Source organism: Xyrauchen texanus, chromosome 41, assembly GCF_025860055.1.
Source record: "Xyrauchen texanus isolate HMW12.3.18 chromosome 41, RBS_HiC_50CHRs, whole genome shotgun sequence".
Lineage (NCBI taxonomy): Eukaryota > Metazoa > Chordata > Actinopteri > Cypriniformes > Catostomidae > Xyrauchen > Xyrauchen texanus.
This window is the reverse complement of record NC_068316.1, coordinates 10,676,707-10,701,575: the sequence shown is the minus strand read 5'-3', so window position 1 is coordinate 10,701,575 and position 24,869 is coordinate 10,676,707. Positions and strand designations below refer to the sequence as shown.

At 35.7% G+C, this 24,869-nt stretch overlaps 1 protein-coding gene across 1 annotated transcript in view; it reads left to right on the top strand.

Annotated features, from left to right (window-relative positions):
* The window catches only part of LOC127634684 (vasoactive intestinal polypeptide receptor 2-like), a 49,804-nt gene that overhangs the window by 6,031 nt on the left and 18,904 nt on the right, over positions 1-24,869 (top strand). Inside the window, exons 2-4 of the mRNA XM_052114331.1 lie at positions 7,047-7,149; positions 11,260-11,367; positions 18,530-18,630. Coding sequence (XP_051970291.1) covers positions 7,047-7,149; positions 11,260-11,367; positions 18,530-18,630 — 312 coding nt within the window. The remainder of the gene's footprint in view (positions 1-7,046; positions 7,150-11,259; positions 11,368-18,529; positions 18,631-24,869) is intronic.

Genomic DNA, 24,869 nt, shown 5'->3' with positions numbered 1-24,869 from the left:
TTAACCAAAAGGTTGAAATGTGTTCACAGGACAAGGGCATTTTTGTTTTATAAGTGTTGGGTCCACGTTTGAGGCAGTGGAAATGTTCAATAGCTTTTTGTGGCACTGAAGGTATATTGCGGGTTCAATTCAAGTTAAACTCAATCAGCAGCATTTGTGGCATAATGTTGATTACAACAAAAATACATTTCAACTCGTCCCTCCTTTTCTTTAAAAACAAAAGAAGCAAAAATCAAATTACAGTAAGGCATTAAAAGTTGTTTAAATGTAAATGTTTACAGTCGTTTTAGGGTTTTAGCATTTGTTGACATTACATCATCATGGCAACAAAGTTGTAAAATTGACTATAACTTTAAACAAAACATTTTATTTAGTGATCTAAAATCATGTGGACATGCATATTGTTCACATCTTGTGGCTAAACCTTTGAAACAGTGAGTATTTTAACGTTTATGGATTTGTCCAATTACTTTCTTTGTAAGTGCCTCACTGTAACCTCGATTTTGGCTTCTTTAAAGACCAGGAGGGATGAGTCGAAATGTCTTTTTGTGTAATCAACATTATGCCACAACTGCTATCGATTGAGTTTAAATTGTATTGAACCCAGAATATACCTTTAAGGTAGGTGCCTATACAGAAATTGACTTTAAAAATAAACCTATCTTGAGAAATTTTCACTAGAGTAAAAATTGTGACAACTAGCCCCATATCAGTGTGACATAGTGACTAAAACGAAAGGAAATAGAAGATGGTTCACATTTGGAGGGCTACCGTTACTTGTCAGCTTTTCAACTCGATTTATGAACTTTTTTATATAGTACTCTATATGGCGTTTAAATTACCTTACAAATGAAAGATCAGTCCATCTGGTACCAGCAATCATACCACGATCCAAATCATTGAGATAAAAATTTTCCCCATTCTGATGGTTGATGTGAACATTAACTGAGGCTGCTGACCCGTATCTGCATGACTTTATGCACTGCACTGCTGCCACACAATTGGCTGATTAGATCATCGCATGAATGATTGTTGGTGCCAGACGGGCTGGTTTGAGTATTTCTGTAACTGCTGATCTCCTGGGATCTTCACACACAACAGTCTCTAGAATTTACACAGAATGGTGCCAAAAACAAAAAACATCCAGTGAGCAGCAGTTGTGTGAACAGAAATGCCTTTTTGATGAGAGAGGTCAATAGAGAATGGCCAGACTGGTTCGAACTGACAAAGTCTACAGTAACTCAGATAACCGCTCTGTAAATTTGTGGTGAGATTGTTGGTGCAGTTTTGGCGGCACAAGTGGGACCTACACAATATTAGGCAGGTGGTTTTAATGTAATATCTTAGACATCTCGAGTTGGACTGAATTACATGGTTATAGCACCAGATACTATCAACATTATGCCACTATTCATTTTCCAAACAAATTTATTTTCAAAAAAGTCATGTAAATTCAAACGAAGCAGAAGGATGAGTCAGTGATATGTTTCCAGGTGACAGGCTGCCTTACAACTGCTGCTGAGAATTAGTCTGTTAAGACAGGAAAACTACTTCTATTAACTTGTAAACTTTTCACATAAATGTCATATAATGGATGGATCTGTTTGAATTATACAAAAGGAAATTTAAAATGGAAATTCTCACTTATATATTTTTAAGAAGGACAAATGTCACTTGAGTCTGAAAATGAGATTCAAAATCTTGTTGATTCCATCATCACAATTAAATCAATTCCCTCTCAAGCTGAGAAATCAGTGTAAAAAAGTGTAAAAATGTCAAGTCTGTTTTCCACTTGACTGTAATTGCTTTCTGCCTGAGTTAATCACGGCCAGCGTTCATTTGGTCTGACAGTAATGATTCTGATTAATCCCTGATACTATCACTCATGCCATTAGCGTGTGTGCAGATCAGTCTTGCTGTGATATGTGAAGAAGAAAGCTCTGCTTGGCTGTGCATGGCTCCACTCGTCAAGGATGCAAAGAGAGACATAAATAGTGGGCTTATGTCCTCTTCTAGTCAAGTCAAGTAATTTGTATTTGTATAGCGCCTTTCAAAATACACATAATTTCAAAGCAGGTTTACAGAAGATCAGGCATTAACAGAAGATAAAACTGTAATGTCTATAATGTCTTAGTCATCATTGTGTAGTTTGATAAAATACAATTGTGAATTATGTTTAAAAGTAAGTAATTACATAATAATTGTATTTATAGTGAGCAAGTCGAATGCAACTGTGGCAAGGAACACAAAACTCCATAAGATGTTGATTAATGGAGAAAAATAACCTTGGGAGAAACCAGACTTACTGTGAGGGCCAGTTCCCCTCTGGCTAACATCATGAATGTAATGTAAATATTAATTATGTATAGTTCAAGTCATGATTTAAAATGATTAAACTATGTAAGTGTTAAGGGTCAGTGTTTAAACAAAGATTTTGTATGAACTGTAAGATTAATGTTTAATGTCTTTGAAGTCCATCCTGGATTAACTGCAGAAGTTCACATAGATGCATTTGTCCTTGTTAATTGGCTGATGAAGGCTTTTGTTAGCAATTAATTGATAGTCCATGTGTTCCATTTCAAGAGTGTAGTCCATCATTAGACAGAGGTGATGCAGGCAGAGATCAGTGAGGTGCATCGCAGTTCAACCCGGCCGGTAATTTTGGTGAGGTATATCCTAAGTCCAAGGTTCAGGCAATGGCATATGAAGTATCCCATGTCTTATGTTTGGAGTTGGCATCAGTTCATCCTCTGAAGTCCATCATAATAGACTGAAGTGATGTTTGGCTGGCACCGGTTGTCATCATCACACAGTGACACGTAGCAGTGGAGTCCAACACAAAGCAGGGATGAAGCTGGATCAAGCCGGTTCTGGTGACCTCAGGATAGGAGTCCCGAGGTTGAGACAGGGAAACAAATACATTTATTGCAGAGTTATAGATCATGATCACTGTTTCTGGTTCCGGTAGACCTAACTAAAGCAGCCTAATTGTGGGTTGATGGATAAATTAGGTGTATGCCTGGATAAATAGATGAGTCTTTAGCCTAGACTTAAACTGAGGGAGTGTGTCTGCATCTCGAACAGTGTTAGGGAGACTATTCCATAGTTTAGGAGCCAAATATTAAAAGGATCTACTTCCTTTTGTGGATTTTGATATTCTAGGAACTATTTACAGGCTAGAATTTTGCAATCATAATGAACGTGTTGGAATATAGCGTGGTAGAAGGTCACTTAAGTACTGCGGAGCTAGACCATTCAAAGCTTTGTTCGTAGTTAAGAGAATTTTTAAATTAATATGAAATTTAACAGGTAGCCAATGTAACGATGATAAAATGGGGCTAATATGATCATATTTCTTGGTTCTTGTTAGCAATCTGGCAGCTGTATATTGAACCAACTGAAGTTTATTTATTGATCTTGCTGGACATCCTCCCAGTAATGCATTACAATAATCTAGTCTTGTGGTCATGAGTGCATAAATTAGTTATTCGGCATCAGCAACAAAGAGCATGTGTCGTAATTTAACAATATTTCTTAGGTGGAAGAATGCTGTTTTACAGACATTAGTAATTTGATTTTCAAAGGACAGATTGGTATCAAATATAACACCTAAGTTCTTCGCTGTTGAAGATGATGTAACAGTACATCCATCGAGAGTCAAATTATATTTTAGCGGCTTATTTTTAGAGGTTTTTGGTCCAATAATTAGTACCTCTGTTTTGTCGGAATTGAATAGAAGGACAATTCTGGCCATCCAATCTTTTATTTCATTGATACACTCTTCTATCTTGGAGAATTGTGAAATCTCATCAGGTTTTGAAGAAATATAAAGTTAGGTATCGATTGTATAACGGTGGAAACTTTTTGCATGATTCCTGATAATATCTCCCAGCGGAAGTATACACAAGGAGAAAAGCAGAGGCCCTAAAACTGATCCCTGTGGCACTCCATACTTTACTTTTGTTTGGTTTGACAATTCCTCATTTACATGGTCTACTTAATAGGACCTAAACCATGCTAATGCAACTCCACAAATGCCAACATAATTCTCCAGCCTATTCAAGAGAATGTCGTGATCTATCGTGTCAAATGCAGCACTAAGATCTAAACGCTCTAGAAGTGATATGCAGCCACGATCAGATGATATGAGCAAGTCATTTGTAACTCTAATAATTGCAGACTCTGTACTGCGATGAGGCCAAAATCCTGACTGAAATTTTTCATATTTACAATTTCTCTTTAGAAATTAACATATTTTTGAGGATACTACCTTTTCTAGTATTTTCAATAAACGGGAGATTTGAAATCAGTCTATAATTATCCAGTTCTCCAGGAACAAGTTGTGGCTTCTCAATAAGCGGTTTGATAACTGCCATTTTAAAGCACATGAGGAAAATTATGAAACACTGTTTTCTGAGGTGCTATGACAGATGATTGCATAATTTCAATTTTATTTCTAATTATTTAAATTTTATCAGTAAAGAAATTCATAAAGTCATTACTCTTGTGCTGCGACAAAATATCTGGTTCTGCTTCTGATCTGGGGCTGATTTGCCAGAAAAACCGAAAGCCAAAGTGACTAAGGGTGCACAAGCATGCACACATACATGTTAGAAAGTGACCTTGTGTTCAAAATATTTTTTGCTTTTTTAAGTGCTTTTTTATCTTCTTTGTTTACATGAAAAACAGGGATGAGAGAGGGTGAATTGGATCAGGACACCTTTATTGCAATGAAATTAATAAAATAATTAAGTGTTCAAAACCAGTGCTTTCTGAATTATATCATTCCACATTTAAAAATCTCTAACAGTCCTTGGCCAAACAGATAAGGTCTTTAACAAAAGATGTGATTTCATGGTTAATTCCCATGATATTATTACAGTTCTTATAATAGAAGATTTTTTCCCATCAGTTAAAAGGGCTTTGTGAAGACTCTTTGATCATGCCAGCTTTGCTGATCCATCACTTCGGATGCTGTCATCAGAAAACGTAACGTCTTAACCGAGTTCAGCACTGAGCACCTTGTATTCAGCTGAAATGTCTTCTTCACCACAAATCTTGCCTTAATTCATAAACGCATTAAGCACTGCCTTCGAATGATAAGTCATGACATTATTGTGTTCTGCAATTCTTTTCCTATGTAAACGTGCTAGATGGACGTTTTTCACCGTTGCACCTTGTCTCGCTGCTTTTTCAGTGTCATTTTCATATGCCCTTGCAAAACATTTTGCAAGGGCATATAGAGGCGAAGTAGCTCATTAAGAATTATAAAAATATAAAAATACGTAATATTACTACATTCACATTGGCCTCTGCTTAACGAGCCGATCTTTGCAGATAGGTTTGTTTGTTATTTTGCAGATAAGGTCATATTGTCATTCTGTGACCTTTTTGTTTCTTTTAAGGTTAGCAGTGTCTAAATTCGTTCACCATATTGTTCCTGAGAACACATTATAAGTAGAGCTGTCAAAATTAACGCGTTAACGCATGTGATTAATTAAAACAGTTTAAAGCATTCATTTGACTGTTAATACAGCATTAACCAGCATAAAAGGCAGAACCTTTGTGATGTGTCTACCTGGAGTCCTTACACTGATGGACACTCCACAACACACACAGCAGTGATTCAGTATCAGTAAAAAGGGGAAAGGAGCTCTTAATGCTATTTGTTGTACAAAACAAGCCTAGTGACAGAAATCAAGTATTTTTAAGCCTATGTAAGACACATTTTAATTACCACAGAAGAATGGCAAGTCTTAACTGTCACTAAAATGCAGAATGAGATGTTTTTGTCTGCAATTATTTCATGTGGAGTTCAAAGCGGCACTTGACGCTGGTGCTGACGCGAATCATGAACGTGACTTCACGATTGCTGTAACAAAGCGGATAGCCACAGTCTAACGGCTGATTAATATTGTAATGAATATGCATCTAATGTGGGGAACTTCCAAACTTCCACTTTGGGAATCATTTAATGTTACTTGAATTGGTGCTGTTTTCACTGTTTTCTATCTTTATACTGTGGAATGCTATGTGTGGAAAATGTTAATAAAGCATTATATTGGTACATATTGATTTGTTTTCTTTCATGAAAAGGAAATAAATGAAATTTGATGGAAAAATTTATATTTAGAGTCAAACTTAAGCACTTTCAAAATCTGCAATTAATCGCGATTGACTATGAAAAATTATGCGATTAATCACGATTAAATAATGTAATCAACTGACAGCACTAATTATAAGCCATTTTTTGACAAGCACTTGAGAGCTCATTTAATATTTAATAAGTTGTTTTTGTTTTCAGCGTTATTATGATTTGTGTGTTAAATGATGAGGTCAATGCCAGTCTATAAATATGTTCGGTTTTAAAATTAAAGCTTATTGTAATTTTTGCAATATTTTTCAAACATTTTCTCCAACTCCAGCTTAATATAAAGAAACAATTAAAAGTAAACCATTCATCGCTGTAAGTTTATTTCACTGAAAAGTGTACAACATTTCTCTTTTTGTTTTGAGTGACCAGCCCAACACAACGATATTGACCAATAGAGTGAGTTTGGGCGGGACTATCTGGTAGTTCGACCAATGGGAGATGGAGTTTGTGTTCAGAAAGTTTCAAAACAATATTACTTTTTGTAATTTTGCTTGGTGGTACTAATGGCCTCAGAATTTACATATTTATACATTCCCCTTTTTAATGTATTATGTTAATTATTATTTAAAATAAACACCTCTCCGAGCCCTGGGGCCACACCACTGTGTCTCTCGCTCATCCCGCCACAAGGGTCTTCAAGGTTCTTTCCAGTATTTAGTATTTCTCAATTTTTGCATTTGACTAAGGTAAGAAAGATCCTAAGCTTTCCATTAAGGTGTAATGGTAATGTCAGGTTATTTGGTATAATTAGAAGTGTCTGGAAAAAAAAATAACTAATTCATAATCAACATCTGACCCACATATGGATCAGTTATGCGTTATGAGCGTTGCCATGAAAATGTATAATTTCTGAGTCCAAAGATGTGAACTGTTTCCCTTTACTCCTTCAAAGGTCAATGGGAGACATGCCAACTGTCACTTTCTGAATGAGCTGCAGATGGCCGAGAAAGAATGTTTGGGCATGCTGGCCAACGAGCTGTCTTTAAACACCAAAGGTACTGTATTAGCAATGTGTGTGTGTGTGTGTGTGTGTGCGTGTGTGCGCATGCAAGTGTCCATTGCATCATGCCCATCATCTTCTAAATCCGTTTACAGTATCTGTTGTGTTTGTTGAATGGGGAGAACATAAATTGGGATGTCATCAGCCGATTTTTGTACGATGTATAGTATTGTGTGTGTTATTAGTCTGTTTATGTCACACCAAACAAATTGTTATGTAATACATTTTAATGAGCTCTAGCCTCGTTATATTGTCCTCTATAATATTTTTTGTTTTGCTTTGATGTTTGAAGACAGCATTGTTTTTTGCTTTTTTTTTTTTTTTAAAGAAAAAACGTTTTTTGGGATAATCAACATTATTCCACAAAATGCTGTTGACCGAGTTTAACTTGTATTGAACCAAAATATTCCTTTAAACATGATCTCATGTTCTTAAACCATGAGACTTTATGGAATTGTGTTTTTTCTTCATCCATAGTCCATCTTAGTTTTATGATGTAAGATCTCAGATTATATTTAAACTTAACATTCAAAATTTTAATAACCCAGATTTTTTATTTCAATGGCTCCGTAATGGTGATTCTTGTATTTCAAAGGGCGTTTTAAATTCCTCCTCCTTTTAAAAGTTTCCCAGCTCCTGTCTCCTAATGACTCCTCTCTGGTCATTAGTTGTAATAAAAGTATTTTTCTCAGCATTTAATTATAGACAACCTTGTATTTCTTTTCATACTTGTTTTGGATTATTTTTCATTATGGAGCATGCTTTACGTCCACTTAATAAGGAAATCCAAAGTGAAGTGTGGGAAGAACACAGCTTTGCTTGGTTTTGCATGGACAGCAGTGTGTTTTCCATCAACTCACTGATAGAGAAATGTTGAATTACTGGTAATTACTTGGAAGAAAACAACACACAAAGGCCTTGACCATTCGTACGTGTGAAACAAGTGATAAGTCCCTCTGGAGATGATTGTAAAAAAAAAAGTGGTTTGGTCCACTTAAAATGTCACGTTGCTAATGTTGATTGTGATGGTTCATACAGTACAAGGACATATTGGACCAAGAACTCAAGAACTAACCTATCAGAGGCAGTGTTTACAGGGTCTTAAACAATACTTGGCGAGTGACATATGAAGTGTTTTCTCTGGGTTTAGATTCCGTCTTTTTCCTCAGAGCAGAGCAGCTGTCTCCGAACAGATGCAGCTGTTACTTATGATACTATGAGATGCTAGATTTGGTGGTGTGGCATAGGGGTTAAACCTTCAGGCTAATAATAGGAAAGATTTTGGTTCAATACCTGTAAAGAGAGCCCATATGTAACATCTGCCAATGGCCACTGAGTTGAGAGAATTTACTGGCCATAAATATTTCTTACCAGCCATGAAATTGTATTTGGCATTAGTCTTATTACCATTTTTTGTGCTTGGGACAATAGCATTATTATTTTTGTTATTTTTAACAGCACCATAAATTAGATGAGACAGTCTCCTTCTCTCTGTGTTATAAATATACAGACTCATCATTATTTTGTTCCTCCTATTATTTTAGTTGCTCAATGGAATACTCCACATATGTGTCGCTACATGGAGTTTTGGAGAAATAAAATTTAGGCACCCTAGATAAACTTTTGATGGTAAATTTTCCACTGGGGAAAAGGTTGTTAGAAGACACTTGAATAGACATCTTAAGTAGACACTTGATTTGATTTGCAGACATCAGCAATGGTCAGAATATCCCACTTACTGTACAACTCAATATAAAGAATACTATGTTTCAGTAACTAGTAATGTTACCGACCAAGTGGTGAGTAACTGCCATTTTATTTACTCACCAAAGATGCATTTGGAGCACTGTGAAGAGGTTTGACAGAGGTTAATGGATTGTATGGGCTAATATTTTTGGACCCTGCCCATAATCCAAAACCTATGACCATTTTGGATTTAAAAAATTAAGGCCCTTAGCCTTTTTTTTTTTTTTTTTTAAAGAAGCAAATATCGAGGTTACAGAGAGGCACTTACAACGGAAGTGAATGGGGCCAATTTTAGGATGGTTAAAGGCAGACATGTGAAGCTTATCTTTTTATAAAAGCACTAACATTAATTCATAAAACTCATGTATTATTTGAGCTGTAAAGTTGTTTAAATAAGTTCTTTTAGGGTTTTTGGGTTTGATGAAATTACATCATCATGGCAACAAAGTTGTAAAATTGGCTACAACTTAACACAGAAATGGTTAGTTAGTGATGACACTAAGATCATTTTAACACATACATTGTTTACGTCTTGCGACTGTACTTTTAAAACTGTAAGTATTTTAAGGTTTACAGATTGCCCCATTCACTTCCATTGTAAGTGTCTCACTGTAACCCAGATTTTTGCGTTTGTAAAGGAAAGGAGGAGAAAGTCAAAATTTATATTATGCAACAAATTCTGTCGATTGATCCTAACATGTATTGAACCCATAGTAAACAATGTAGTAAACATACACTCACCAGCCACTTTATTAGGAACACCTGTACTATTCATGCGATTATCTAATCAGCCAATCATGTGGCAGCAGTGTAATGTATAAAATCATGCAGATACGGGTCAGGAGCTTCACTTAATGTTCACACCAACCATCAGAATGGGGAATTTTTTTTATCTCACTGACTTTGACCATGGCGTGTTTGTTGGTGCCAGACGGGCTGGTTTGAGTATTTCTGTAACTGCTGATCTCCTGAGATTTTCATGTACAACAGTACCTAGAGTGTAAAGAGGTGCAAAATAATGGTGCAAAAAACAAAAAAGAACCACTCTAGAGACTGTTGTGCATGAAAATACCAGGAGATCAGCAGTTACAGAAATACTCAAACCAGCCCGCCTGGCACCAACAATCATGTCACAGTCCAAATCACTGAGATCATATTTTTCCCTATTCTGATGGTTGATGTGAACTTTAACTAATTCTCCTGACCCGTATCTGCATGATTTTACAAATTACACATGATTGGCTGATTAGACATTCGCATGAATAATATATGTACAGGTGTACCTAATAAAGTGGCCGGTGAGTGTACATTAGATGCACATAAAAGACTGTATGCCTTCTCTTTACTGTGGCGTTCTAGCAAGCCTGTAGAGTTGTCAATGTTGATGGATGTAGTTGGACGTCATACTCAAACCTCTCTGCCCATCTTTGTATTTATTGCTGGACCTACACAACACACTCTAACCATAGTTTAGACCTGAAACATCCAATTCCTTTAAGTTGGTCTTTAAAATGTCATTACTTTATGGGATAGTTTACCCCAAAAATGTAAATACTTTAATCATTTACTCACCGTCATGTTATTCCAAACCCAATTTATTCTTTCCTCATTGTGAAACACAAAAGAAGAGCATTAAGGACTGACAGCCTCAGTCCCCATCCACTTTATATGTATGATAAAAACTCAGAAAACTTCCTTCAAAATTTCTCTAATGTTATATGGAAGAAGGGAAGTCATAACTGGTTTTGAACAACACAAGAGTGAGTAAATTACAGAATTTTGGGTTTTGGGTGAACTATGCCTGAGGCATGTGCTGTGCATAATTTTGTAAAAATGGAAACCATGTTCAGATGAACACAACACTGAATCATCACATTAAGCTGATTTGATAAAAACACGTAAAGGCTTTCAAGAGAGTTAGTAAATGAATCTTGATCTTATCTTGCACTTCAAAGTTTCCCAATTTCTCACACCTGTCTAACATATGGCTAGTTTCACATATGGCATAGCTGTCTTGCAATTTATTTTTATTTTATTTTTATTTATCCTTTATTTTACCAGGTGATGTCCCATTGAGATATTCAAATCTCTTTTACAAGGGAGCCGTGGGGCAACAATTGCACAAATTTCACAGAATCACAGTAACAAACACAACAAACAAAACAGATTTACAGTACATGTAAAAGAATTTAGGAATGACATAAAGGGGTCATTGAAAACATGTGCATTGTTCAAATTTGGAACATTTAAGTAATAACTTTTGATTAAAGTTGTTTTGTTTAAAGTTGTGCCCTCTCTGCATATTTTCGGGATCCAGATGTTTCAAGCTCTTACATTAGCTTTTTCTACATCCACACAGGTTGCAGGGGAATGTGGGATAATATTTCTTGCTGGCACCATGCAGATATCGGAGAGGAGGTCATCAATACCTGCCCTGCTGCCCTAAAAAACCTGTTTACCAAAGATGGTAATATTTGCTTTAATAATTATTTGCTTTCCTTACCCATGCACGCTTAAAATAAACATTCTTTAATGCTCCTGTGCTGGACCTTAGATGTTGATTAAGTTCATGCTGTTCAGCTATTGTTTAGACACCAGAAGACTTTGAGATGCTTTTTGCCTGTCAGTCATTTTGAGCTTTTACTCAAATTGAGAGTTTACTGACATGTCACTGATTTTGTAGAGATGGGGTGGTAATCCTGTTGCAGAAGTAAAAAAATAAAAAAATAAAAAATTAAATAAAACTGCTGTAGCACCTTTAAGCAGCATGTCATTTTAAAAGATTAAATGTTAAATTGTTTTGCTTTATGCAGTTGTTTTTGTTTCTTCATCCAGGCCATGGAAAGCTGGATATATATCAATGGAAAGATAAATCTTTTACCTCACAGGACAAATTGTATTAATTTTAAGTTTTAAAATTAAAAAAGATGTTTGAATTTCCTCCTTTTAAAGGAACATGTAAATATTTAAAAGGAACAAAGCACCTATGACTTTCTTTCTTCCACAGGAACATAAAATAAAATGTTTCATAAAATAAAAAATTAAATAAAATCACCATTCACTTTCATAGTATGCAATAAAAAAATAAAATACAGTGAAAGTGAATGGTAAGAAAGAAAGCCATAGGGGTTTGGAACACAAGGGTGAGTAAACAATGACATAATTTAAATCTTGGGTAAACTATCTCTTTAAGAATGCATCATTTGCAGTGTAGGGTGTAATCCAATTACAAAGTAATTAGTTACTGTGACATAATTCGTTTTAAGTAAAAAAGTAGTGTAATATATTACATTTTAAATTCTTGTAATCAGATTACAGTTATTGACTTTCAATTCATTTAATTAGTTTTAAGTACATTATTGGTTTATGCTTATTTCTAATATATTATTTATGTAGAATACATGAATTATGGCCCCTTAACGAGTCATTGCGAAGGAGAAATGTGAGGTGCTGAGTGTATGACTTGTGTTTAACAATGGACAAGAAAGAATTATATACATTATTTTACATTTGTTGAGCAGAAAATTATTTGCGAAAGTACCTTAAAAGTAATTAGTAATGTAATTACTTTTCCAATGAAGTAATTCGTAAAATAATCTTGTTGAAATTTCAAATAAATAATTAGTAATTTGTAGTGGATAATTATTTTTAAGTAACTTACCCAACACTGATGATCTGTTCTACTCATAAACTGTATAAAGCAGAAAGGATATAATTATATCCAATCTGAAGATGAACGTGTTGTAAAGGAACTGAATGAATTGCGGTGATTGTGATTGTCATTGTGAGCGTGCATGTGTGAGTGTGAGTAAATTAAAGAGTAGGGGAGTAAACCGAAGGCTGGAGTGAGTGAATCATGTCTTTTCCCTTCTGCCCGGACTTGCTCAGTGACCCGAGAACCCAAGCCGAGGGCACAGAACCAGCACATCCCTTCTTCCCTACAGAGAACTTGTCTGTCAAGCTCCAGAGTGTGGGAGCAGACGCACAACAGATTCCCCAATCAGTCTATTTTCATCCCATCTGAGCTCCCTCTAACCTGCCAGTGCAGAGAGTTCATGCAGCAACACATGAACACATGGTGCCGTTGGAAACCCACCAAGTTAAGGAGCCAAATTAGCCAAGAACATCTGGAAAAATATGTTGACCTATGAATATAGCACACAATTATTATCTAGAATCAAGCTTTCTAATGTATCACTGATCTTTTCGCAGATGAATCATAGTCAACATCATTTATACTCCATTAGATGTTACCCCAGAAATGATGAGCTGCTTTTTTCCTGCAAAATAGCTCTTAAAAACAGCAATATATTGCACTTTCTTGAGCGTGGTGTTTAGGCAGGTATTTTCAATCGATTGACAGAGGTTAATGGATTGTATGGGCAAGAGCGGATATATCAGGTACAGTGCATTCAGTGAAGGAGGTGCCTCGAGGTTATGTGGGCACTAAAAGGTTCAATCTACCCCTACTCTTCCTCAGTTAAAGTGATAGTTCATATCAGAATGAAAATCTGTCATTATTTTCTCACCCTTATGCCATTCCGAACCAGTAAGACTTTTTTTCCTTGCTTTTTTGGAACACCAAAGGAGACATTTAGCAGAATGTCCGAGTTGCTCTTGTTCATACAATGAAAGTGAATGGGGACCAGGGGGTGTCATGCTACAAAAATGACCAAAAAGCACCATTTAGATAAGTATTCCATATGACTTTTGCATAATATTCCATGTTTTCTGAAGACATATGATAGCTTTGGGGAAGGAACGGACTGACATTTAAATCAAAAGTCTTGAAAATATTGCTTGACAGCAGTGGTCACCAGTCAGTTACATTGCATGGAAAAGAATAGCTTTGATATTCTGCTATTATTAACTCCTTTTGTGTTCCACAAAATAAAATAAAAGGCCAGCTTTGGAACATGAGGGTGAGTAAAAGATGAAAAAAAACAAAACATTATTTGGCTGAACTAACCATAGATTACATTGCTCCAGTACAGCTGTATTACCTACAGTACAGTAGCCCTCTGGGGAATGGAGGAAATTAAACAGCGTGTAGTTTTTTCCTTGTCTCTGTTGCTAATGTCATGTAAGATATGAAGGTTTTGGACTGATGCGCCATGCACGGAATGGAAAGTACTGTAACAGTCTGTCAAATGCGTGCTAGCACAAAGCTCTTCTGCTTTGCTTTTGTGTCCATGAATGGCAGTTAGAAGCAGCAAAGTCGTCCCCCATTGTACTCGCACAAAGCACTTATCCTTCTTGACAAATACATGTTTTATTACTGTTCTGACAATTTGAATTTAAGATAAGAGTACAAATGTTGACGTGAATCTCTGTGAATAGGCTGAAAAAGGTGACCCGGCTTTTCAAATATGGGATAGTTGGCGCTTCTATAAAGCCTGCATCTGTTTGCACAGACATGTGCTTTTGTTAGGCTTTTGTATGTGTATGTGGTTGAGTGCATATGTGTACATGTGGTTGTGTATGATCCTTTCCGTGTGGATGGATGTGTGTGTGTGAGCATGTGTGGGTGCGTATTTGGGGTGGATTTGTTTCATAGTGGACGTAGACAAAAATAAATCTCCATGTTGATACATGTCAGGGGAGTTTACATTCTCTCTCTCTCTCACGAAGTGCTCTACAGCGATGCTGTCATACTCTCTCTGCATATCCGGCCCTGTGAAAAGCCTATATGTATTCATTCTGCTTTCCTCTCAGCCCTAAAATATACATAGATATACCCATGTTACATGGAGCACAAGATAAAACATCAGACGTACTTTAACTAGAAATGTTTTTACAATCACATAGTACTGATTTGAGAATGTATCTTATGTAGGTTTCTGATCTCGCCTTGAATAGGTCAGTCCTCTAATGAAAGTAAGTTTCAAGGTGCTGAATTGTTTTAATACCACACATAAAATATCCCTAATTCCTGACAGGTTTTGGGAGTAATGGAATACATGTAATGGGATTATATATTTAAAATACAAAATATAAGTAACTGTATTCCATTACAGTTACAATTTAAATAATTGGTAATTAGAATACAGTTACATTCAAAAAGTATTTTGATTACTGAAGAGATTACTTTGCATTTTATTGTCATTTGTTTCATTTAATATTTAGTCTATTCAGATGGAAAACATTTATAAATATAAATGATGTGATCAAAAGTGTATTTGAACAGCGGTGAAACACTTTCTTATGATGTGTTACATTCATACGAGCAGACAGAGAAGTACGCTTGAAGTAATTTTGGAGAAGAAGAAATAGAAATAAACCTTGTGTATATTGTTAGCTTTACGCTAAGCTAAAATGCTTTTTTCTAGCCATTTTACATGCATATGTTATCAGACACGATCATTTCTTTTTATCAAGAAAATTCACTTTGGATCATAATACATTTGTTTCTAGTATGACCTTTGATATAAGGGCAAAAATCATATTCTTAATAATTTTTGTATTGTTTTCCTGTAAAAATATCTAAAAATCCTTAAACAAGATCAATTTGATTGATCTTGTTTTAGAGACAACACTGCTTAAGATATTTAAGTTTTTCAGAGAATTTATTTTTAACTTGTGTATTTTGTCTTACTGTACTGGCAGAGTTTTATAGTCAAAACAAGTGAAAAAATCTACCAGTGCTGAAGAAGTAATCCAAAGTATTTATAATACGTTACTGACCTTGAGTAATCTAACGGAATACATTACAAATTACATTTTCAGCATCTATTCTGTAATCTGTAGTGGAATACATTTCAAAAGTTACCGTCACAACCCTGCTGACAGATATAACTAAAATAGGTGTCCTGAGAAATCACACCTGTTTCTTTAAATACAATAGGCTCTGTAAAATGCAAAAAAGAGTAGGGGGAGTGGTCATCACTTTTTAGCAATCAGAAAACAAGCCAATCATAAATGCTACAGGCTTGTACATTATTTTCTGGCCTTTCTGCCATTTAAAAAACAAATGTATTAGTATATCTTTAATCTAAGAAAGTATGCATTGTTCACTTTACTAAGAAGGAAACTTGATTCAAATTAGATGATCAAAATCATTCACCATACTTATTTTCTTGTGCATGGGGCTGTGGAGTGTTCTGATGTTCTGATAGTGTTTAATGTGGTCATGTTGTACACTGTATTCACCTGTCAGCTCCTCTTATCCAGGTATAATGGTGGTCACTGGTGCAGTGCAACATGTGGGAGGCCGTTGTTTAATACAGAGGGTATTAACAAGCCTACACTCAGATGTTTTACTGCATGAAATGAAACAAAACTACACCGTATTTATACTTCACACTTATCCCCTGCCTCTCAGCCTAGAGTAAATGCATCAGTGATGTACAAAACTATTTCCATTATCAGTAGTGCCATATAGATTTACAAGTATAATATGTGAGTGGAGCCCATGTAGCTGGAAACCTCAGTGCGTACAAATGTAAAGGTAATTGCACCTAAAGAAAAAGACTGAGTACAGACTAAAAAGTCTTAAGTGCAATCAGGAGACTCTTCTTCTCTCTAGAACATAATGTATTTTTGATTATTATTCTTGAGTACTTCATTTGATATGCAAATTTTTCAGAAAAGTTTTCTTTGTTGTCTCTTTGAGTTTCTTCTAAGTTCTTCTACATAGCTGGCAAAGCTTTCCCAAAACACACAGAGGATTTCTTTTTTTATTACTCAGTGGTTGCCCTTTTATAGCTCAAGAGACTTATTGAAGTTATGAGCTGTGTTTCATTGCAGAATCAATTTAGTCTCAGATGTTTCTACGAAAATTCCTTAAGAGAAATAAAAATACAAATAAATCATACAATTGTTGACATTCACTAAAATTATAGAGCATAAAATGAATGTTGAGAGCATTGCTCAGATAATTTGGTCTTGGAAGAATATGCGAGAAATGCAAATATCTGACTTTTGATTGCAGACTTGATTGCATTGACATCTTGGCAAATCAGAGCACATTGTTGAGATCTCTTCTGAAACTCTAGAGCAGGTGATTTCAAACTCTGGTGTGGGTACCTCCAAAAGGTGAAAGTGAAAAGGTGTAGAAAATGTTAATCGAAAACAGATATTTTTTCTTCTTCTCTAAAGTGTACTTCAAAACAGTATGCTGTTAGCGTAATAAAAAGTTAATAATTTCAAATAATATTTTAATAATTTATTTTGGTTTTAGTATAGCGACAATATAAACAGGGTTCCCACACTATTTGATTATTTAAATGTCCATGAATGTTCCATTACTTTTCCAGTTGTTTGTTGTAACAGGATAAGAATGTTTAAACTCACTTTGATGCAGATTTTTGAATGCATCATTCCGACGTATTTTTTATTTTGTTTTATATTTTCTCTCCTTTTCTTTCCAATTTGGAATGTCCAATTCCCAATGCGCTCTAAGTCCTTGTAGTGGCATAGTGACTCAATCCCGGTGGTGGAGGAGGAATCTTTGTTGCCTCTGAGACCATCAATCCAAGCGTTTTATCACATAGCTTGTTGAGCGTGTGACCACGGAGATGTAGTGCGTGTGGAGGCTTCACGCTATTCTCTGTGACATCCATGAACAACTCACCATGCACCCCACCAAGAGCGAGAACCACATTATAGCGACCAAGAGGAGGTTAGCCTCCATACCAACTGAGCCAGTTTGGTTTCTTAGGAGACCTGACTGGAGTCACCCTGGAGTTCGAATCCATGCCCTGGATTCAAACTCATGACTCCAGGGGTGGTAGTCAGTGCCAATACTCGCTTTGAGCTATCCAGGCCCCCTCATTCTGACTTATTGTTGAATTGTTTGAATTGATTAATAAAAGAACTGACCCCCCAAATAATTATTTGCTCACAATTATGTCACAATTGAGCATGTTGTAAAATATTTAATTTAACAAAATGTTGTCTTTATAAATATCACGCTTGTTATTTTTCTCACGCAGTACAAATGGGTCTTTATACATGAAAACACTGACTTACTGACATACTTACACTGAAATACACTCACTGAGCACTTTATTTGGAATACCTGTACTACTTATTCATGCTATTGTCTATTATCTAATCAGTGAATCGTGTGGCAGCAGTGCAAAGCATAAAATTGTGTTTATGTTCACATCAACCATCAAAATGGGGTAAAATGTGATCTCAGTGTTTGTTGGTGTCAGATGGACTGGTTTGAACATTTCTGTAACTGCTGATCTCCTGGGATTTTCACCCATAACAGTCTCTTGAGTTTACTCAGAATGGTGCCAAAAACCAAAAATATCCAGTGAGCGGCAGTTTTGCAGACATAAATGCCTTGTTGATGAGAGAGGTCAACCATTATATATTAGGAAGGTGGTCCCTTGCAAAGGCATCATCATATTTGGGGTCCTTGGTAACAAAGTTTGAAAACTACTGCTCTAGAGACATGAAATTACTGGGGTCTTTCTGAGGAGAACAATCTGAGAAGCAGGAGACTTATTTTCTCTCTATTTAATCAAATTGCCATCTAGGAGAACAATCTCTTTATTTCTTTCCTAGGGGCATTCACCAGTATTCATTATCAGTCTTAACTGCCATTAATCAGCCTGATTTTGTATTCAGAATAGAATGATCAGAGCAGATATGAATGACTCTTTATTTGTTTGTTTTAGGGATCATTACAAGGAACTGCACTACAGAAGGCTGGTCCGAAGTGTATCCTAGCATCCACAGCGTTTGCTTTGAGTCCAAACCAAACTCAACAAACTCAAAGGTGAGTGAGTGAACTTATGCCAAAAATCTTAGCAACAATTCCCAATTTAATAGATTAACAGTAAAGGGGCATTCACACATACAGTTATATAGAGCGATAAAGCGATTCAAATTAATTTGTTTTTAAGAGATTTGGCAACTTTTGAGGAAATAAGCAGTATCATCTCTAGGCCATGCATGTCCAGCGATGCGACAAAATTGAAAAAAGTTTCATGTTATGCAAATGAGCAGTGACCCTGAGCTGTGACAAGCAGTGGCAGTGAAGAAATTATACCACACATAATTTGTCTTTTGTGTAGTCGAGTGTTCCATATGATTTGTCTTTTTTTTTTTTTGCCCCACATACAGGAATCTAATCAATAGTCAAAAAATGTCAGCTTTCTGAGTGACTTCAATAATGCATTAATAATAGTTAATCTTGCTCATTATTTTTTTCTTGTGATTGGATTTTAACAGCTACAGGCATTTGCGCAGCCACCAGTTACACAACGTTACATTGACCAGCATTAGGAACGCCAAATAGCAACCAGATAGTACAGCAACCTAGCGACCCCCAGCAATAAAATCACTGTATGCGTGAATGTGGCATAACACTATAAACAGTATTAGGATAAGTGTATTAACCATCATGATTGGTGATGCAAAATGAAAATTGTTTTGTCTGAGAGGCACTGTCGCTCCCTACATGTGCTACACAATTAGAAAAATCTCTATGCCTTGAAACAAAGGGCACTTCAGGACTCTGAACCTTTTAGTGTCCACTTTCTAGCCTGTATCGATGCCAGCTGGGCCTACATTTGGTGCAGAAACAGTGTTTGTGTGTGTGCTTTGGAAATGTGTGTGTGTGTGTGTGTCTGTAAGCGAGCGCGTACATGCATGCATGTGTGTTCATGCGTGTATTTGACAGTGACAGAAAGCACTAGAAGTTTGAAAGACAGAGAGCAGCTGGTGGAAGCTTATTTTGATGGACTCTCAACCAAATTGCTCTCAGTATTATATTTCTTCTCAGAGTCTCGAATTTGGAGACAAAATATTTTAGATGCGTTTGAAGTGGAAAAGAGAGCCAGAGAGCCAAAAAAAGAGATAATGAATGAATGAGTGCATAGAGGTGCTTTGTTCCTGCAGAATATAAAAGAACTAAAAATGCCTGGTAACATGTAACAGTTTGTATTTCATAAGAATAGTGGATTTTATCTGTTCATATCATTAGTTTTATGGAACGGGCAGTTGCACATTACATTTACAGTTTCATCCTGTGATTTTATTTTCGGGATGGTATTGGGCAGGGGGTCACTCAGAGAGGAATAATCATGAGCTACTGAACTGAAAAGGAGGGAATTTGTATGGGAAGTGAACCATACCAATGCCACAGTGTCAAGCAAGATCCCCTGAGCAGAGTAAACCGAATCATTTGGAGTTCAGATGATTTCGAAAAGGGGTTTCCATTAATTTATTATAAAAATATTCTATATTGGGTCATTTTAGAACAGTTCCAGTCCTTAATTCTGATGGGTCAATACAGTGTTCCAGCTGTGCTAAAACAAACTACTGAATTTTTTTTAACCTAAAAATGTGCTTGATGTGGTAAATGTAAAGTAACTGGTTTTATTCAAGTCAAAAAAAAAAAAATAATATCACTGAATAAACCTGAATATATTAGGTTACACCAGCAAAACTTATTATAAGAGTTAGATCAGGTAGAAATTGCTCCTTAAAGGGATAGTTCACCCAAAAATTAAAATGCTGTAATTTACTCACCCTCATGCCATCACAGACGTGCATGACTTTCTTTCTTCTGCAGAACACAAACAGAGATTTTTAGAAGAATATCTCCTCTGTAGGTCCTCACAATGCAAGTGAATGGATACCAAAATATTGAAGCTCCAAAAAGCACATAAAGGCAGCATGAAAGTAATCCATAAGATTACAGAGGATAAATCCATGTCTTCAGAAGCAATATGATAGTTGTGGGTGAGAAACAGACCAATGTTTAAGTCCTGTTTTACTATCAATCTTAATTTTCACATTCTTCTTCTTTTGTTTTTGGCAATTCACATTATTCGCACATATCGCCACATACTGGGCAGGGAGGAGAAAAAGGACTTAAATATTGATCTGTTTCTCACCCACACCTCTCATATCTCTTCTGAAGATAAAGACATATCCACTAGAGTCTTATGGATTATGTGAGGACCTACAGAGCTGACATATTTTTTGTAAAGATTCACAAATCTTTGTTTGTGTTCTGCAGAAGAAAGAATGCCATACACATCTGGGATGGCATTTGGGTGAGTAAATGAGATAATTTAAATTTTTTGGTAAACTAACCCTTTAAGGGAACAATTGCAGGATATAACTTTTTTCAGTGTGATAACAGCTATGATGTGAAACAGCCTATTGTACCTTTATGTTTAATTAAACTATATTAGGTGGTAAGACCGTTTTTAAAGAAGACAATTGTTGGGAATCTGGTTTGTCCATGTGTTTCACCTTAAAGGTCATCTGCAGTTTTTTCTGTTCATAACTATAAAATTACTTGGCATTATTTTAAATTCATTTGTCATATGCCAGCCTGGCTGTTGTCTTCTGCTTGTCCTGATTAATAGTAAAAGTGATTTCCAAACAACTGTTCAACATTCATTTGGAACTGAAATGTAACTGATCTCACAGTAATGAGGCTCATTATTACCCTTGTGGAGTGGTGGTGGCGTAGTGGCTAAAGCACAGGGCTGTTAATCAGAGGGTCACTGGTTCGAACCCCACTGCCACCACCATTGTGTCCTTGAGCAAGGCACTTAACTCCAGGTTGTTCCGGGGGGATTGTCCCTGTAATAATTGCACTGTAAGTCGCTTTGGATAAAAGTGTCTGCCAAGTGCATAAATGTAAATTATTAATTTATTCATAAGATGTTTTACACTTGGCCCTGTTATGACAGTTTCCCTTCAGTGCTGTTACAGGGACATCAATGAACATCCCATAAACTTATTTCTGCCTTAAAAAGAATATAAAAATCAAAGTATAATCCTTTGCAGGATTTGTAAATGTAATGGAAAACGTGAACCTATCTATATCATGTCTTTTACTACTATGTACGTATGTATGTAAATGTGTTGTTGCATTGTACTTACATTTAAAGCACCTGCATTTAATTACATCCGTACTTACCCCTTACCCTTACCCCTAACCTAAACCTAAACCTAATCTATTCTCTAAAGACCAAAGTATTCTGCAGTCAGACACAATCACATTTTCTTCTAGCACTTCTTCGTGACAGCAACAGTTCAAAATGCAAGTGTTTCCACCTTGTGGACCTAATAATTAGTGCAAATAACTCCAGGCGCATGCGGTTTCGTTGCATTCAAAGAGGCTCGGTTAGAAAAATTGGGCTGTGGGTGTTCAGTGCTCGCGCACTCTGATGATGTAGAGATTTGCATCATGCATCCTGTGAGCATCCGTGTCTGACCGAAGCGTACTTTGGGCTTAACCCTTACCCTAAACCCTAATTCTACCCCTAAACCTACTTGGACCTCTAACTCAGTAGCAGCAAATGAGATTCTTGTGAGAATTTTCAGAACAACATGTAGTTACACAATGAATTAATTGTATTGGATGTATTTTAATGGTAGTACACAGTAGTTAAAGACACCTAATATAAAGTGTGACCAATCTTTAAAATGTCATGGAAATAGGAATTTCAATAGTGAATATACATTTTTCTAGTTATGTTATTCTGTAAAATATTTATTCGGCTAGATAATACTCTTTTGTAGAGTTAAACTGCATTGTTTAGAGGAGGAGGTCTGAAATGAAATCCTAAAAGTCTTAAATTCTGTTTTGATGACGAAAGAATCTCAGATACATCTTGGATTCAATTTTGGGTGAACTATTCTTTAAGTCAAACATTTCTTTTCACAAGAATTAGATTACATTTTTGATTTTTTTACTTGTTCGCAGGGCAGGCTTTACCTTAAGATTTGTGTCTTAACTCTTCATTACATAATTTATAGCATAATTATTCCTAACCGAATTCCTAATGTAATGTGCAGATCTGTGTTATTTATTATAAGGGTGGGGAGCTCTGCGAATGCATGGAATGAATGGAACGCTGGGAAATTTAACCTCAAATGCAGAATGAAGAAACTGTCATTTTGATGAAGGGAAAATGTCTCCAACAAAATCTGATAAAACCTCCTCAACATACTAACTCAAATAGCCATCTGAGGATACCAAATAAGGATTCAAATGCAAATATTACTGTAATGCAAAAACCATTTTATTTAATTTAAGTATTAAAGGTTAAGTTCACCCAAAAGTTTTTAAATTGTTATCATTTAATCATCACCACGTTGTTCAAAACCGGTATGACTTTCTTGCTTGACTAAGATACACTTAGTCGCCATTCACTTTCAATGCATCTTTTTCATACAATGAAAGGGAATGGTGACTGAAACAGAACATTCTTCCAAAACAAGTCAAATGGGTTTGCAACAACATAAGGGTGAGTAAATGATTGAATAGATTTTAATGTTTGAGTGAACTATTCCTTCCCAGATTAAGTTGAGGCAAAAGCAAAGGTCCTGGCAAAAAATTAAATAAAGAATTGGGGTGTAAAAGTGTACTGTTCAAGAAATTATATCGGAGGAACATTTAGTCTTGATTGTACAACAAAATGACTTTAAACCACACCAGGGAGAATACAGTATTCAAGAGAAAAGCACTGAAATGCCTCTGCTTCAAGAAGACAAGACTCCAATCTTCTTTGACTCAAGAAATGACTGATCCGATTTAATTTGAGTGCCTTTTTCATAAAAATGTCAACACATGGGCTGCGTGTTTTGTATTCTTTTACTCTGTCACCTCTCAAGACTGTTTGGTTTTGAGTGTTTGTGGGCACATGTCATCTCCAACAGTGAGGGCAAACACCACTTATGGCTGTATAAACAGCCTTCTGATGCTCATTGAGTTGTCAGTGTTACTTGAGGTGATACCACGGATCAGAAGAGACACTGTGACACATCGGCCTCCTCTGATTGGCTACATGATGAAAGGAGTGGAATGCTGTGACTAAAGCAGCCTTAAAATTGAGCAAATCAGCCTGTCTCAGGCTATAGGCACAAAACAAGATGAGCCAGCATATAAATTGGATTTTAACTGAATTTCATTATTGAACCTGTGACATCTCAGTAAGCAAAGCAAACGATTTGCTACACATACAAAGTAACTATTCCTAAGATATTAAATTCTTAATTGAACAACAAAGCAAATTAGAGGATTTTCTTCACACTGAACAGATACACAGATTCTTTATTTACTTAATTACATTTTCCCCCTTGACCTTCAGTTATAGTGTTAGTGAAGATTTTTTTGTTGTTGCACTAAACACATGTCATTGTACTGTAATTAATTTACTAGTAATACATTTTACTTCCCATTATTTAGTAGTACTGGCCATTTTCCTTCCTTTCTCTGACTCTTAGAATTAAACAGGCTGATTTTGCTACTGTAGCTTTAAGACTTCTGTAAATAACCCCTGTTATTATTGACTGTCATACTAAATATGCATTGTTATGTAAAGTTGAGCGGTCATTTGTTAATATGGTCATGGTTCTGGCATCAATAACACAAGGTTTTGCTGCTTAGTTTCCATAAATCGGTTAAAGGTACAGTTCACCCAAAAAATTTAATTCAGTCATTGTTTACTCACCCCTGTGTTGTTATAACCCCATATATCATTCTTTAATTTTCTTAACACAAAATTAGAAAATGTAAAAAAATGTAATAAAATCTGCTCAATGATATCATACAAAAATATACTTTGCGACCTTAAAAAAGGACGCAAAGTATATTTCAGAAGTCTAATAAATCTTTGTATGTGACCCATGCCTTGTTCTGAATTCAAACGATAAGGTTTGTTGAGAAACAAACCGAATCAAATGTATTATTTAGTAATAATCTTCACCAACCATTGCTTTTCTGTTCGCGTTCATGAGAGTGCACGAGAGCAGCAGTTTCGCTGCCCTGCTCGCTAGATGGAGAATTCAAGCTTTACATTGTGAATGCTAAAGTATTTTTTGGTTTTCAATATCAAGATTTTATGTTAAAATTCATATGAATGTATAAGGGAAAGTATATCTTAGTTGATATAACTGGTCATCAGTTTTTCTAAATTTTAACCCCTTAAACTCCTTAACCCCTTTACCAATTTTTCACACTCAAATTAAAAAGCTCATCATCACACA